This window comes from Centroberyx gerrardi, chromosome 11 (genome assembly GCF_048128805.1).
Source record: "Centroberyx gerrardi isolate f3 chromosome 11, fCenGer3.hap1.cur.20231027, whole genome shotgun sequence".
NCBI classification, from domain to species: Eukaryota; Metazoa; Chordata; class Actinopteri; order Beryciformes; family Berycidae; genus Centroberyx; species Centroberyx gerrardi.
The window spans coordinates 24,344,472-24,360,427 of NC_136007.1; the positions used below are offsets into that span (position 1 = coordinate 24,344,472).

The following is a 15,956-nucleotide window of genomic DNA, read 5'->3' on the forward strand; positions in this document are numbered from 1 at the left end:
CGGATTATGCAAACGACCCTTCATGCGTTCGCTTATCAGTTTAATTTCTTTGTCCTCTGAATTATTTTTACACAGACTCCCTTGGTATTGTATCTCTCTCTATAGCTGCCAAGTGGAACTAAAGGATTAGGCAAGCATTTCCAAAAAAAAAAAAATAGCTTTCCTCACCTTAGACAAAATAATGTAAAGCATTTGTCGGCAAGACTGATAGAAAATACTCTGTTAACAGTTTTCATTACTAAGAGTTTGCATGCAGAGTGAAATTCATCTGAATATTCACGCTGTTAATTTAAATTGTGTAAATATATCTTGATCAAAAAGGATTCAATTGTGATGTATCATTATTGTTGATATTACTATAAATATTGCATTTAAATAACTGGAATGTCTTGTTCATCATTCAATAATAAATATAGATCTAAATGTTAAATCAAGTTTATTAAATAAAAAATTACTTCTATTTAATACATTCCTAAAATATTATCAAGCATTATAGTATAGTTTAGTACAGTAAATAAAAATAAATCACAGGAATTCTAGATTTTAAAATGTTGAAGCACAGAATTTAGTTAGGGAAGAAAAACTGTAAATATGTAAATATGGAATTTAATTTTGGCCTTTAATATATAACAGACATATTTGCTTTTTATATTGGCTGTAAAATATTTATAAACCATCCTCAAAAACATTAACAAATCAATTGAAATTATGAACAAACAAATCATCAAATATGTATTTATCCAATAATAAATCAACTTCAAATTTAGTGCAACTAAATTAACAAATTATTATTTTTTTTATGTTTCTTTTTTTTTTTGCTTAAATCAGTACTGCAAAGACGGGGTCATGGCGATCAAAAATATCCGTTTCATCTCTTCAAAAGCACCTTGAACGAACGCATGAAGCGTCTTCGACCGGCCCAAACTCATTCTTAATCATCCTTTCCCACCATCTGCTCCTCCGCTGTTTTATTAGAGTCAAGGTTACTTATCACAGCATGAAAAATACCGCTGCAGGAGTGTACAGTGCACATGACAGGGCACCTGGGCAAGGGAGGGGTGGGTGGGTGGGGGGGGGGGTTACAATTCCCAGAATGCACTCTGCATGCAACGCGCACTGCTCGGGGATATCGCTCCCCCCCTCCCCAGCTGCCCAAGACGTCCATCTATCAAGGTGATTTCCCATGGCGGGTCGCCTTGGAAATACCTTTCTACAGGTCACCTTTATGCTGGCAACCGGCTCCCCGATGAATTAATTCACTTCATTATTCCCAGTTTTGATTAGCATGGCGGACCTGGGGGAGGACTCTTCATCGCCATTATCTTCTGACTGACTTGTGGGACAGCTGAGCTTCGCCTCCCCTCTCCTCTCTCCACTCCTGTGCGTTCCTTTTGTTTTCCGTCACTAAGATCTACCGTAAAGTTCTTCTCATCGCATTGTTTTTTCCGTCCTATGGTAGCTGGGAGCGAGTCGAGGCCGGGGGAGAACTTGTAACCAAGGTGATTTTGTTTTCCTCAGCTCTCCACAAACACAAACATCAATCTGCTGTTTCCACTGGATGTTTGCCTCTGTCCAACTTAAGCGCGCGGCGAAGGTGAGGAGCCGAATCTCTGCATGATAATGTGATAATAGCGCGAAACCGCATTCAAGGCCCATTGAGCTTTTGCACTTAAACAACCATGATTTATTGAAACGCTAAAATGTCCGTGTCAACAAACGCAGACACCGGAGTGCACTCGCGCACAAACAAGCGCGCATCAATTGGGCCGATGCGGTGATGTCAAATGACATTTCATTTCTTGCCTGTCCCTTGTTATAAAAATCTGAAGATGTGAAACTGCGGGCCCGTGTGTCATGAGTCTGCATTAAAGCTCAAGTCATGTTTTTTTTTTTTTTTCACCCCCCTCTTTCTTTTGCTCACTTCCTTGACAGAAAATGCAGCACAGGCAGGGATAGATGGAGACAGAGAGAGAGAGAGAGAGAAAGAGAGAGAGGGAGAGAGAGAGGGAGGGAGGCTGTGAATAGGCAGAGTGAGTGGCATGCATGGACGGCCCCTCTGTCTCTCAAAGACACTGCAGCAGCTGCATGCACGCGATAAGAGCAGCCATTCACAGCCAACTCCCCCTCTTCCTCCTCCTACGCACAAACACGCCAATACACTTTTCTCTCTCTCTCTCTCTCACACACACACACACACACACACGTTCAACCGCACATCAACCCCTCTGCAGGTTCCTACACAGATGTGGCGATTCCAAGGAGCCATTGTCGCCAGTCAAAGGTCCTCCTTGCGAATCATCTTTTTTTTTTTTGTATTTCTGACGTCAGAGTCATCAACAGCAAGGTTAAACATGGATGAGATGGAGGGGTGTGTGTGTGTGTTTGTGAAGTGTGGGGGGGGGGGGGGGGGTGAACAAGGAGAAGGAATCGCCTTCCCCTCTTTATCGCTGACAGAGAGTAATCACACGGTGCTAGGCAGGCAGCAACACAGGCGTTCCTCCAGCGTTGTGACTGACGCTCGTCTAGCTGTCTGCCACATCCACCGCCGAGTCCCATTTCCCTCTCTTTGTCTGTCTCTCTCTCTCTCTCTCTCTGTCTCTCTCTCTCTGATGCTCTTACATACAGATGATTGGTTAAACGCCTGAAGATCACTGGCTCCTTACGACAGCAGGATGTTTGCAATATAGACCTCACTGTATGTGAGGTCCTGCACTGTGAAACTAGGTAGGATTGTCTCCGCACCAAAAACACCAGGGCAAATGCCTACATGTTTATTGTATTTAGCGAATTAAGTGTGTTAATGGTGATGCCTTGTGTTATGTCACCTTGTGTTCCCAGGTGGTGCAGGCCTGAATGTAGCATCCATGTCATGCTGCCCCCCGCCTCCAACCCTGTCAGCAGTTTGACATCCAGCTTCCAGGCTTTCTTTTCAACTTACAGCTTACTTTTCAGCTCATACATATGGGCAACATGCAAAATCCCAAATCATTTGATTTTCATGACATTCTCCATCAACTAAAGCCTTAAGGATCCTTTTTAGCATACACACGCACCCACACTGCAGGAATATATTTCCGCGTATATACGACGCCCACCATTGACATTCGTGCCAATCACTTTGATCCACTGATAACACCCGGCCCCAAATCCATACAGTCCATAGAATCTCTAAGTGCCAATTAATTGGTGGCTCCTTCCACGATTAGCTCATGTTGCGCTTATAGCTAATCTGTATCTTGGCAGGGAGCCACGCGTGACCTGGCTGGCGTCCAGGTCCGGGAGCTGCGGAGGCAGCAGCCGTGAACCAGCACGGCACGGCACGGCACAGCACAGTGCTGAACAGCCTGGAGAAGATGTGCCAAACTGCAGCGGCACAAAGGAGACCACACTGTTTATCAAAGATTAAGCAGTGTTTAGTATCTCCCCCCCACCCCTCCTCCTACCCCCCCGCGCTCAGATATACGCATGCGCGCGCACCCACGCTCACGCACACACACACCGCCACCGCCACCTCCGGCTCACACCCTAATTGTTCCCGGCCCCGAGAGTTTAATAAAGAACAAATTGCGGTTATTGGTGAGCAAACAGCACAGTACGGAGGTGGGAGTGTGATCATAGCAGCGGCGGCGCAGCAGAGAGAGAGAAAGGGCATCAGCCAATTTAATTAGTATCTCTGTCGGTCTCGGGCTAAGACTGGAGCAGCAGGCTGTGGTGAGCACACAGCATAATGTAATGGTAATGTTTGACAGTGGGACTGGACACTCAGGACACTTTCTTAACTCATCAATAAACATACTATTATAACTGTATAATCATATTTATGATCACATTTCCTACCCAACCTTTAATGTTGCTATGAAGCAGTCACAACACATCTATCCGGCACATTGCCATGTAAGGTATAGGCCTAACGCATTCATGACATGATGATAACATGTCATCAGGCATACCAAACATGACATATCAGATATTTTTCAAAATTATTGTAGTTGTGACTAGGGATGTTGCACGTTACCTTCAAATGCAGAACAACCATAGTTACTTAAAGCTGAAATTCAGGACCTTTTTCCATTAATAGATTTTTTATCCAAAAGGCCGCTCATGCATTCTTTTTGGAGAGATGATCAATTTCTCTTCATAAATATGTCCAATTCCTGTAATTTATTGATACAATACAATTGATATTGTATTGGTATAATTTATGTGAAAAAATTGCTTATTTATTATATTTTTCCTCTTCTAGCTAGCCATGTGGGAACTATGGCACAAGCTCAAACTCATAAACTATTATTGCAGCTGCCCAGGTTGACAAAAAAACCTCAGCCTTTTGTGTCAGTCAGTAGGCCATCCTCACAGATGGTTTAAACAAATACAACTATCTTAGATGGAGGACTGGTGCTTCCCTCAGGCACCAGTTTCACTGCACAGCGGACAGCTTTCTAGTAGAAAAAGCAAAAGGCTTTGGATTAAATGAATAAAGGTTGACAATATACTTTTTGTAGATGAGGAAAGGCTATAACAGAATTGCAATGATTATAATAATCTATTAATAATATTTCATATGTAATGTCAATAGTGTATCTAGTTATATATTATAAATATAGCATCTCACATTCACAATACACTAAATAGATGTGATCTGGATGCATCACAATGGCATCTTGCAGTAGGTAGAGAAGGAAATGTGCTTATATATCTGTACTGTTGTGCTCATAGATGTATAACGGATGCAAGAGTCCAGTTAATGTACATCATTACCAAATACTGGTAACGATCTCCAACAAAACATTTAGCAGTTTGCACTGATTGTTGGCTATCACATCCCTTAATTGACATAATTATTAGCTTGTTTTAGATCTGGGTCTAAAATGAGCGGCCGGTAATTGAGGAGAACATTTTGGCTCCGTGTGGCTCTGTGGGTTCCTGGTTTCCCTTATAGCTTATCATGCTGCCTGCACACTGCCCAGCCCACAACTGCGTCTACCCGTCATGTTCCCATAATGCCTTGTGGCAGCCGCAGCCAGATTCATGCACACAGGTATTGATTTTCTTCCCAGTTTTTTTTTTTTTCCCTCCGCGTATCCCTTTATTTATCTCACTAAGCCCCCTGCCACTGGGTGTGGGGGAAGAAGCAGCTCGCGGCTTGTGAGAGGACACAGCGAACACAACACGAGAGACACTTACCACATAACCTGGATTTATTTTCATTTATCTGTTATTTATCTGCCGCTATTGCTCTGCTGCAGAGTAAAATCCTGCTCTGAAGACATGCGGATGTGTGTGTGTGTGTAGGTATGCGTGTGTGTGTGTGTGTGTTTGTGCTGTCCATCCGTCCGTCCGTCCATACAAACACTCGATTCTCCACAGGCCACCTGACCCATTTTTCTGTGTGAATAACAATACTCCAGCCAATCATGGGCAGACAGAATGACGAATGCTGGAAAAAGACTCTCCATCCAGCCTGTCACACGTCAGAGTCCCAACCCTGCCTGTCGACAGAGGGAGGGAGGCAGGGAGAGAGAGAGAGAGAGGGAGAGGGAGAGAGTTAGTTATCCTCTCTCTCTCTCTCTCCCCCCTCCTCCCCTCCTCTCCTTCTCTCTCCTCATCTCCGCCACACAGGGACCAGTAAAACCATTACCCACCCACCCCAGCCCCCAGCTCAAGGTTGTGCTGCACCAATGGCTGTGCTTTCTCCGTACCATTCTAAGAAAAGGGCAAAACCAACAGCGAGTGAGTGGCTCCCAACAATACACATTCATTATCCCATGCTACCTGTGAGCTACAGCGCAGCTTCTATGGCAAATGATTTACTCCCCGTTCTGTTCTCCTGACAAATGTTTACAGTAGGGCAACATCCATACCGAAAAGTCATTATCACATATCGCTCTAATGCTCTGATGTAGGATGGCAAAGAATTTCAATTCACAAACTCTTCCATTTTTTTTAGATGTATGCAGCTGGTAAATGTTAAACATGTCAACACTTGCAGAAAACATTTAGGTTGCTTAGGTCATAGAAACTGTTTACATTGTTAACATGATAAAATATGAAATTGAGCTGTTTACACACAGTGTAGCTGAACACACCTGCCTCCCAAGGACATCTCAGGGTTGACTTGACTGTATCCATAGTGACAAAGAGGAGTTGCAAAACATGCAGGTCAGCTGAGGTTTTCTTACACCAACAACAGTCGTCCACTATGCCTCCACTATGCCTCCTCACCTCCCGGACATTTGCATGCCTCCAATACTAGCCCGGCTTTGTAGCTACCTTGAAATGCAGAGGAGAAAACATTGGCCTCTGTGGAAACACACGATAACGTCCGGCAGCCTTCTGATAGAAACTCTTGATATTTACTTCAAAGGCCCATTATACACAGCCAATTAAACTGACATAGTGTGGCTGGCTCTTCTCCCTTTCGGCAATGGCTGGGGGATAGAGACTGGCTGCAGAAATAACTGGAAAACACATCCCAAATGTCAACAAACATGAGAGGAACTGTGAAATGCACAAGATGGCTCAGCAAATAGCCAGATTGAAGGTGTTAGAGGGATTCACAGTATCCTTAAACAATTGTGTCTACATGTACTGCACTACCAGAGCCCAACAGCAACTGATTGTTAATATGAAATATTTATTATGATGATTAGTCTTCAAACTCATGGAGCGACTGTGGGGTGACTGGGAAAAATTAGTGGATGTTATGGGAATGCGTGCCCATGTATTAGTGTGTGTGTGTGTGTCTGAGAGAGTGAGAGAAACAGTGAGAAGAGGGAGCAAGAGAAGAAGAAGAAAAGCTTGAAACAGAGGAGAGATGAGGGAGGGCTGAGCCGAGCAAAGAGAAGCTGTGTGATGGCCGACGGCCCTTGTGCTTAGCTCGTGTGCAGAATGAAAAGAAGCCCCTGTGTGCGTGTGTGTGTGTGTGTGTGTGTGTGTGTGTGTGTATGTGTGTGTGTGTGCGTGCGTTTGTGTATGTGTGTGTGAGTCTCTGCAGTAGTGCTGGGGGGTCGGCCCCCTCTCGGCCCTACTGGTGCTGAATGCAGAGCAGGCAACATCAGGCCAAGGCAAATGACTACAAGGCCTCCTCAGTGACTGCAGCACAGGCTGCACCTGGGGAATGGCCCAGCACAGCAATACAGCAGCAGCTAGCCACAGTCCAGCACAATGCATCCCGCAAAACCCTACAGGACGCACACAAGCACATTCTGTCCAGGTATGGTCAGAAAAACAAAAAGGAAGCACCAGGATTCAGATTTTCCTCTGTGACGGTGGTTCTGTCATGATGTTGGCTGCTTTTTTTCTGATGTGATCTCAGAGGTGATGTTGATGCTAATCACTCTATAATATCTGATCACACTGAATGATCATCTGGACCCCTCATCTTCATGATAGTGGTTGAAAATGGCTTTCTTAAAGGGGCCCTACTATAGGAATTTAATATATTTTTATTTCTATTTAATTTAATAAATTCAATTTAATTAAATTTAGTTGTTACATTTAAATTTGTTGCATTACCAAAAAAACACCCTTTTTATAGGCAGGTTTGGACTATCCCCAGCAAACACATCACAACTGGACTTGGTCTTGATTGGCTCCGCTCAGTAAACAATTGCTAAAATCCTTCCAATCAAGTAAGTTTGCAGCATTTGAACTACCCGCACCCATAAATTCTTAATTCAAATCGTATTTTTTTACTTTATTTTTTATTTTTTTAGAAAGCAATGGCATATAATCAACATTATTAGCGTGCATATTGTCATTCTGGATTAACAACCGTTCACACTAGGAAAATAATAGGTCAACGGATAACGCAATGAAGAATCATGTAATGTTAATAGTGATTAGAATTTGCATAGGCCCATAAGAGATGAAGAGACGATGAAGCCGCCACCGCTGCAGAACCACCAGAGCCATTCACTTTGCAGGGAAATCTTGCTAGTGTTTCATTTTTTTTTACCCAGGCATTCGGTTAACACACCACATTTATTCCTCAGCATAGTAAATGCTGTTTGTTTAGCCAAAGACACACCTACAGTAAATACATGACACACCGCTGGTTTTCAAGTTTGTCTCTGCTGAGAGAAAAGATGAATGCATGGATGTCGCTGCTTTATCCCCACACATTTCTGAGTGACAATCAGCTCCTTATCATTACCGCTATTCCAACCACAATCTCACAATAATTTTCAGTGGAAAAACTGATTCATGAATAACAGAATGGGTGTCTTTGCTGAATTGGAGATTGGACACTGACAAGGCAATGCAGGGTTTAGCTCCATCCTGTCGATGTACAGGTTACAATGCAAAAAAATATCAATTTTAACAACATTTAGTCTAGTATTGAGTCTTAAAAGCTCATGTTTCCTACAACAAGTGAGAAAATTTGGTTGATACTAATGGAAGGATCCACAATTCTTAAAGCAGGTGAAACTGCATTGAAAACAAGACATTATCTCCACACATAAGATTTTTTTCAGTTATTTGTTTGATTTTAAGACACAATACTAGACTGTAAAACATGTTAAGATGGATATTTTTTGCATTGTTTGTTGAGTTGGAACTGCCAAACACCAGATGTGGTAACCACTGGAGCAAACGGCATCCTGTGAATGTATTTTTCATCATCATTTTTCCATTCTATTCTAATGGACAGCGGGGCTCTTTAAGTGGTGCATTGTTAGTCTACCCTGCAACAACTCAAAGTGGTCTATGTCCAGTGAGACTTGCAGAGGGCCTGTCAGATGGGTGCTGCACGTCATGCTACACCTTCCAAACAGAAACGCTCCGCTCAATTATTCATGCCAGAGACAGAAAAGCTTTATTTCACAAAGTTTTCTCCAAGTCTAAGTGTTGATATTATTTTAATTCATTAAATATTGAAATGGTGGGGTTTGGTCAACGAGAGGAGGGGTTCGGCCATGTTGCATTGAGCTGCCAGTCAGTGTGCATATAGACGCACAGACACGGACACACACACACACACACACACACAAAAACTGCACTTAAAATGCGTGTACCACAGAAGATGAGGGGAATGGACGGTGCGTCAGTGGGATGCGTGCACTGAGACGTGAATAAAGACCATTTGCTCATGGATTCATAGGCTTCCATCTTCCATTATTTAGCATGGAGAAGAGCAGTGGATTGGTGGCTGGATGATTTTTCTGACAGCGTTTACATGGCTGACAGCTACAGATGTGATGATTTTAAAGGCGCAAGATAAACACTTTTGTTTTGACAGCGCAGCAACAATTTTCTTTAAAGACAAGTTCTGAAAGATCCAGCGTTCCAAAATATTCAATTGCAATTCAAACTTGCAACCATACTGTAAAGCAATGAAAAAGAACGCAGCAATGAAGTTTAAAAAGTCTAAAAACAAATGCATTCAACATTATAAAGACTATGTATTCCATCAGCAACGTAACCCTTGTATGCCCACAGCTCAAAAAACATGCTTGCGGCAAATCCATTTATGCACAATTAAGAGATTGCTATAGATTTCAACATGGCCGCTTTCGCCTCAGCGGACAAATGTGAAACGTCAACAAAAAAAAAAGCAATCGCTAGCCAGCATTTGCCCTCTATCCAAAAGCAAAATGACATTAGCTCTTGTCTATTGAGTTTGTTAAATGCCCCACATAAAGTGAATTTGCCCCCCAGGGCTGGGAAACAATCATGCAGGCGAGCGTTCCATTTAAGTGATTTGAATGATCGGAGCGCTGCAGTGCTTCCTATCAGCCAGAGAAATGGGTCAATACACTGAGACTAAGTGACACGGCTGGCAGCCTGCGCTCTCGTGGAAGACCGGCAGAGGAAGAGGAGTGGGACCTCACTGTCATTGGGTCAGACAGACGTGGACACACACACACACACACACACACACACAGCAGGGCTGGTTGGCTGGCTGGTACAAGGGCTCTTGTCTCGTCTCATGTCAAAAGGTCCTTGCTGTTCACAGTCCACACACACCTCTGTTGTCACAATCCTCAGCTCTTGGCAAACACCTCTACTTGTAATTGTCATTTAGATAGAATAAACCTCTTAAGCATTAAAGGTGTAATGTGTAGCATTTCTAAACATCAATATATCATTGTCAGAATAATTGTGATATACATAAACAAGTGAGACCATGGTGGAGACGGTTGGTAGTGTTTCTCAAAATGAAGACCACATTTCCCTTAAACCCCGTTGCTTCCTCCCTCTCTTTTGCTTTACTGAAGATGACAAACATTTTGGAAGTGATTTTTCAACTGGTGTTTCACTCCAACATTTGCCACTGGGAGAAACTCTTTTCATTTGTGCAGGAGGCACAGCGCCTTGTTTCTGTTTGGTGCCATAAAGCAACCTCCATTTGTGCCATAAAGCAAAATAACAGATTTCCTGCCAAATACGACCTGGTGGCACACAATATGGTCTCATTTGTTTGTGGTAATTATACTAGTCTCTCAGAATTAATGTGGTAGTAATTTACTGATGTTAAATTGCTACACGTAGCACCTTTGAATTAAAAGTTACGTGCATTGCTGTGCAACAAAGTACAAACCGAAGTATTCATTGCCAATCTCCCACAGACTGCATTTATCAGTCTAACCATATAGGTTTCACTCTGCGGAGTGATATAATGAGAATCTCACATGGACAACTCAAACAAGATGCTCATTAATTACAACATTCCTAGAAATATCGAATACTGATGGTCACTTCTGCCACTTGGCTTTCAGACATTGTGCAGTGGCTTGTCTAGTAAATAAAGACATTACGACTTACTCTCAGCGTTGATTGACATTGTGTCTTTCTCCCAGGACACAACAGTGATGTAGGCCTCCACTGAGGCAGGGATAATGCACTTGAAGACCGCCACATTGCCTCTCATGGCTTTCTGGTCCTCCACCCGGACAGTGTAGGGCTCTCGTAGGACTGGAAGGAGGGGATGAAGAGGTGCATTAGACAAAAAAAAACACTCCTAATATTGGGGCAAGAAAACCTGCTCCTGATAATGGAACATCATTGTTTGGGTTTCAACAAAGCACCACTGCATTAAGCGTGGACATGCATGAGCAGAGAAACTGACCAGCCTTAATATGGACATCTTGGCTCCTGATTCTCCCTGAGGGGTTCTCCGCTGTGCAATAGTAGGTGTTGTCGTGGATGAGCTTGCTGAAGCTGGAAGGGGGGATGTGGAAGATCTGGAGGGTGCCATTGGGGTGCACATGGCGGATCCCTGGCACATCATAGATCTCCTCGCCGGTGGCCAGGTACCAGCGCAGCGAGACGGGGGGCACGCCTGCGGCGGGACAGGGCACCGACGTCCCTGTGGTGCTGGCAAACACTACCTCTTGCACAGATGCATTGACAAAATATAAGCTGGAACGTAGATCTTCACTGAAAACTGTGGGGAGAGAAACGAGATGGGAAACAGAAATGTAAGAAAAGGAAGCGGGGACATGTTGCAAGAGCATTTGCAAGTTGTTTACTTCCTATCAAAGCCTGGAGAACAATGTAGATGGATATATTTACTCAGAAATGCATCATGTTATCTCTTCACTAAAGAAACCAGTTGTTTAACCCAAAACTATTCACTCAGCAAATTTGAATAACTATTGTTTTTATGATCTGACTATGCCATCCTGCATCTCTACAACTGTGTCATGTTTGCCTTGGAATTTGGGCTGTGTGTGTTTTTCTGGTTGACCGTTGTGTTTGTCTTTGCTGCAGTGGAGGGAGCTTGGAGGAGTGTGTCTTTTGTTGTCTATGAAGAGGCATTGCAGCAGGGCTCTGGGAGAGCAGCAGTGGATATGAACTAACACAGCCAGCGCAGCGCCAGACCTGACTACACTACATGCACAGTGATGGGAAAGGGGGGCAACTGGAGCCACACCCCGCCTCTAAAACATGCATGTCGGTGGGTACAGCATGCACACACACACATGCGCACACACACACACACACACACACACACACACACACACACACACACACACAAAACCCACAACCCTATCCTGCACCAATCCTTTATAAGCTGTAGGGCCATGCTTGCTGCATACACAAACCCACGGGTTTCTGGGAAATCCAGTAAGTACTCCATGCTGTATGTTTTGTATCTCAGCCTGCCTTGTTGTCATGGCTTTAGAGCCAATCTTCCAACAAATAGTGTTTCTGGGTAAAAACATGGAAGGAAAACTCATTACTATTTAAATTCAACAAGCCAACCATAATACTAATACTTTATTGCAAGTGGCTACATCATATGTTATTGTTTGTAACACAAAAAATGACGTTCACAAGATCATATTTGTGTCATGAAGGTTTTGTTTTTTTCTGTTTTTTGTTGACCCTCAAGTAGCCAAATGACCACACATTTCCCCCTGACAAACTAATTTGCATCCACGGCTTCATCAGAATTAAAAGCAATTCCCCTCATAGCTCCCAATGCCTCCAAAAGGTTTAATCTTGGATCGATTTCAGTTATCTGTCATTGTAGCAATTATATTGTTGCTGTGGTGTCAAACACTTCCTCAGAATCAGTTTCCATGATTACAATTTGGATATTGGCAAAAATACCCCTAAGAGCTGATATGGGGTCAATTTGTCATGTTTGTCCGTGTGCAGTGGAAGCGGTTTCCAAGTCATCTTAACTAATGAAGCAAGGCTATGTAATGCGATACACTTCCCCTGTAGTAAGTCACTGTGCTGGATAAAACTGACAACGCAAGTCTTTGCAGTAATGGAAAACCCACACTGTGGGCATGAAGCCAGGCTATGTATATTGGCTGGATCCCAAAGAATCATGGGTGGAGGACTTACTTCATATATTCATTTGTTTTTGTTCATGTGTTTTAGGTGAGGGCAAACAAATGGCCATAATGACAGAGAACTACATACCCCGCCTTATAATTTAGCCCTTAATATTTTGTTTTGTTGCATTTCTATAAAGCTGACGTGTAAGATTCAAGGAAATATGTTTGGACATATGTTTCTTTAACATTGCACAATCGTGATTATCTCTGTCCCTCTAGAAGAGACAGTTAGGGTTTTTGATCTGATATTTATAAACATTGGAAATGTAAGCTGCACACATTCAACCTTAGCTGTCACATACAGTCCTTGCAACATGAGCTCAGTCAGTCAAACTGAAAATAAAAATACCTCCAATCCCCCTAATTTCCTGGTTTCCAGTGGGAGTTACCTTTTTGATTATGTTTAGAGAATGGATTGGGCCCTGAAAGCCTCAAAACCCCAAAAATGAACTTATGATCAAAATACGAAACTGCATTAAATGTGGGCACAAGAGGGGCTCTTACTGCACCTGTTCATAGCTGTGCAAATACTAATGTGCAACTAGAAGAGGATTTTATTGTTTCTATGCTGGATATTAATTCAACTAAACTAAAATGAAGTGAGAAGTTCATCAGGCAAAGCAAGAAAAATGTGACAACAATGAAACTGAATCTGAATCAATTCAACCAACTACAGAACAGATACTATAATATGGAAATGCAGAAGTGATTTTTATGGTAATATGTGTGTAGGTTGGATCTTGGTTTTATCTTGTAAATTTGTCCATCAACTAGTCCATTCAATGCATTTATGCGTTTATAGGGCATTTCAACTGTGTGGCTCATGTAACTTTTCCCTCTATGCTAGAAAGATGGGAAACATTTCACTGATTTCCCACTATCTGCCAATGGAGGTCAAAAAGTGATCACTGGATATGCATACCCACAGATGGCATACCCATGTTGAGTTGCGCTCACTCTCTTGCCAATGTAAAAGAAGATGGTCTGATTGCAAGAGGGTCACTGCTTTAATGAGTATTTTGTCTCTGCAAACTATAGATAACTTCAGTGCTAATACTGAGCATATAAACTCAAAATTTATTGACTGATATGTTTTAAGCTGTAAAACTGTTAAAGTCATTCCATGTTATATTTTAGGTGAGAACGTTTTTAAAAGATTACATTTAAGGTCCATCCAGTGATAGATGGGAAGCCCAATGGTAGATTTGTGTTATAGTGATGAATTTGGTGTACAATACTAAAAATAGATTTACAGAGATTTCACAAGTGCAGGCAATAGGTATTGATATATTATTCTCATTACTGTAGCCGTATTAATAATAATTTATTTTAATGATGCAACTGCTTGCTGAATGACTTCAAATTATGAGCGGCCAAGCTGAAAACTGGATGGCTACAGCCCACCTTGGTGTACCTAAGTATCATAGAAACACAAAGTGAAAACTCATGACAGCGTGCAAATGCACTTTTGGTCTATATTGGAATCAATTACATCTGCAGGGCAACTACAAACCAATATGAAAATACTCATTTGCAAATGGTATTTCCAGAGTAAACGGACTAACAGAACGGCATGAGAGGAAAACTTCTGAACGCAGGTATGCTCCTATAAAGCTAACCGTAATTGTGGTAATCTGTGAACACTCAGTCTGTCAGTCACCTACTGTAAATATTTCAGGCCTTTCTACTGTATCTGTGCAGCCTGGTTCTCGCCTGCCCGCCCGCACGCCCGCCCGCCCGCCCGCCCGCCCGCCTGCCTGCCTGTGCGACAGCTGCCAATCCCCCCTCCCCGGGGACCAAACATTTTAGCGCTTCATAAATTCCTAATGAGCGCGCTCAAATCACCGGCCACTTCCACCCACTGGTCGTTCAACCCGTTACGACAAACAAACACTGTCGCGTACACATGTTCCTGCACATTTCGAGCTGCACTCACTTCACACATGCAGTACTCAGAGGGCCGGTCGTGGAGGTGTTGAAAAGTGAATGGAGGTCGCTGTCGACAGCTACAGTCTGGCAGTTTCTTATCCGAGAGGTGGGAAGAAGAGGCAGAGTGGCCGCGGGATTGGTCCGTTCTGGGGGACTTTTTATTGACTGCTGAAACCTGAACATTAATTCCCTTCAAAACCGGTCATTTGGGAGTTTAGATGCAGACTCAAACATGGAGGTATCATGTTGCAAATCTATGAGTGACCTGACAAAAGACCTCAAAGACAAGCTGCTGATAAGAGTTGGCAACACATCCAATTGAGTGTATGTGTGAGCATGTACACACGCACACACACACACACTTCTGTTGGTGTGCTTGCCTGAGTGTGTGTGTGAGATTATATTCTGTGTGTGCTGTGTGACTGCATGTCAGTAGTTAACACACAGATAGATAACCTTCAGCCTTTATGTTGGCATTAGAATCCTCCTCCAGTCACCTCATCACTCCATTCAAATGTCTATGCATTTGTGAAAACACCAACATAAATCTCAAAAACAGATTTATTATTATATTCTCCTATCCCAACTTTGTGTGGCTAATCTTACTCTGCCAACCAATTATTTGTTCGGAAGGTTTGTTTGAAAATTTTTAAGCATGGGTGGGCGGTTAATAAGAGGTAGCCTTCAAAAACAGATTATTGCATTGCATTAAGCAAGGAAAAGAACCAAAAGGATTTTGAAATTTCTGCATTTCGAACGTAACTATAATTTCAGTCCATAACCATAATACTAGTTCAAAATAGGCCACATTCATGCATGCAAAATCACTCAAGGTAATCATATGGAGGGTCGTATTGTCAGTGGTTGTTATGTATTCCATAACTTCTTTCATGTAGAAAGGCAGTCTCTACAAGGCAGTCACTCACACGGGGAAAATTTGATAGATTTTATGATATCCTCGTAAAATCTCAGCATCTGTTATGAATAGCTGCTAGCTATCTGACTGACCAGCAGTGTAAGTGTTTCACCACCATTCAGTTAATTGGATCCAAAACATCAACAGCCATACTGGCACTCATCAACTGCATAAATTTCCAATGATAATCTCCCGATTACCAGATGGTCCTTATGGCCCCGTGAATTTGCATACACTCACAAGTGTCTGTTATTGTGTCACTGTTTGACCCCTCCTTGTTTTCTGACCCTGTCCTCCTTCACATAATCCACAAT

At 42.7% G+C, this 15,956-nt stretch overlaps 1 protein-coding gene across 2 annotated transcripts in view; it reads right to left on the reverse strand.

Moving 5' to 3' along the window:
- The window catches only part of dscama (Down syndrome cell adhesion molecule a), a 71,893-nt gene extending 59,466 nt beyond the window's left edge, over positions 1-12,427 (reverse strand). The window contains exons 1-3 of one of the 2 annotated variants that reach the window (XM_078286580.1): positions 12,403-12,427; positions 11,072-11,395; positions 10,768-10,917 (exon numbers count right to left, since the gene is read on the reverse strand). In XM_078286580.1, the coding sequence (XP_078142706.1) occupies positions 10,768-10,917; positions 11,072-11,395; positions 12,403-12,421 (493 nt within the window). In that variant the 5' untranslated portion in view covers positions 12,422-12,427. Of the gene's footprint in view, positions 1-10,767; positions 10,918-11,071; positions 11,396-12,402 lie in introns of those variants that run through there. The other variant, XM_078286581.1, reaches the window with a different exon arrangement.
- Positions 12,428-15,956: the final 3,529 nt, after the last annotated feature.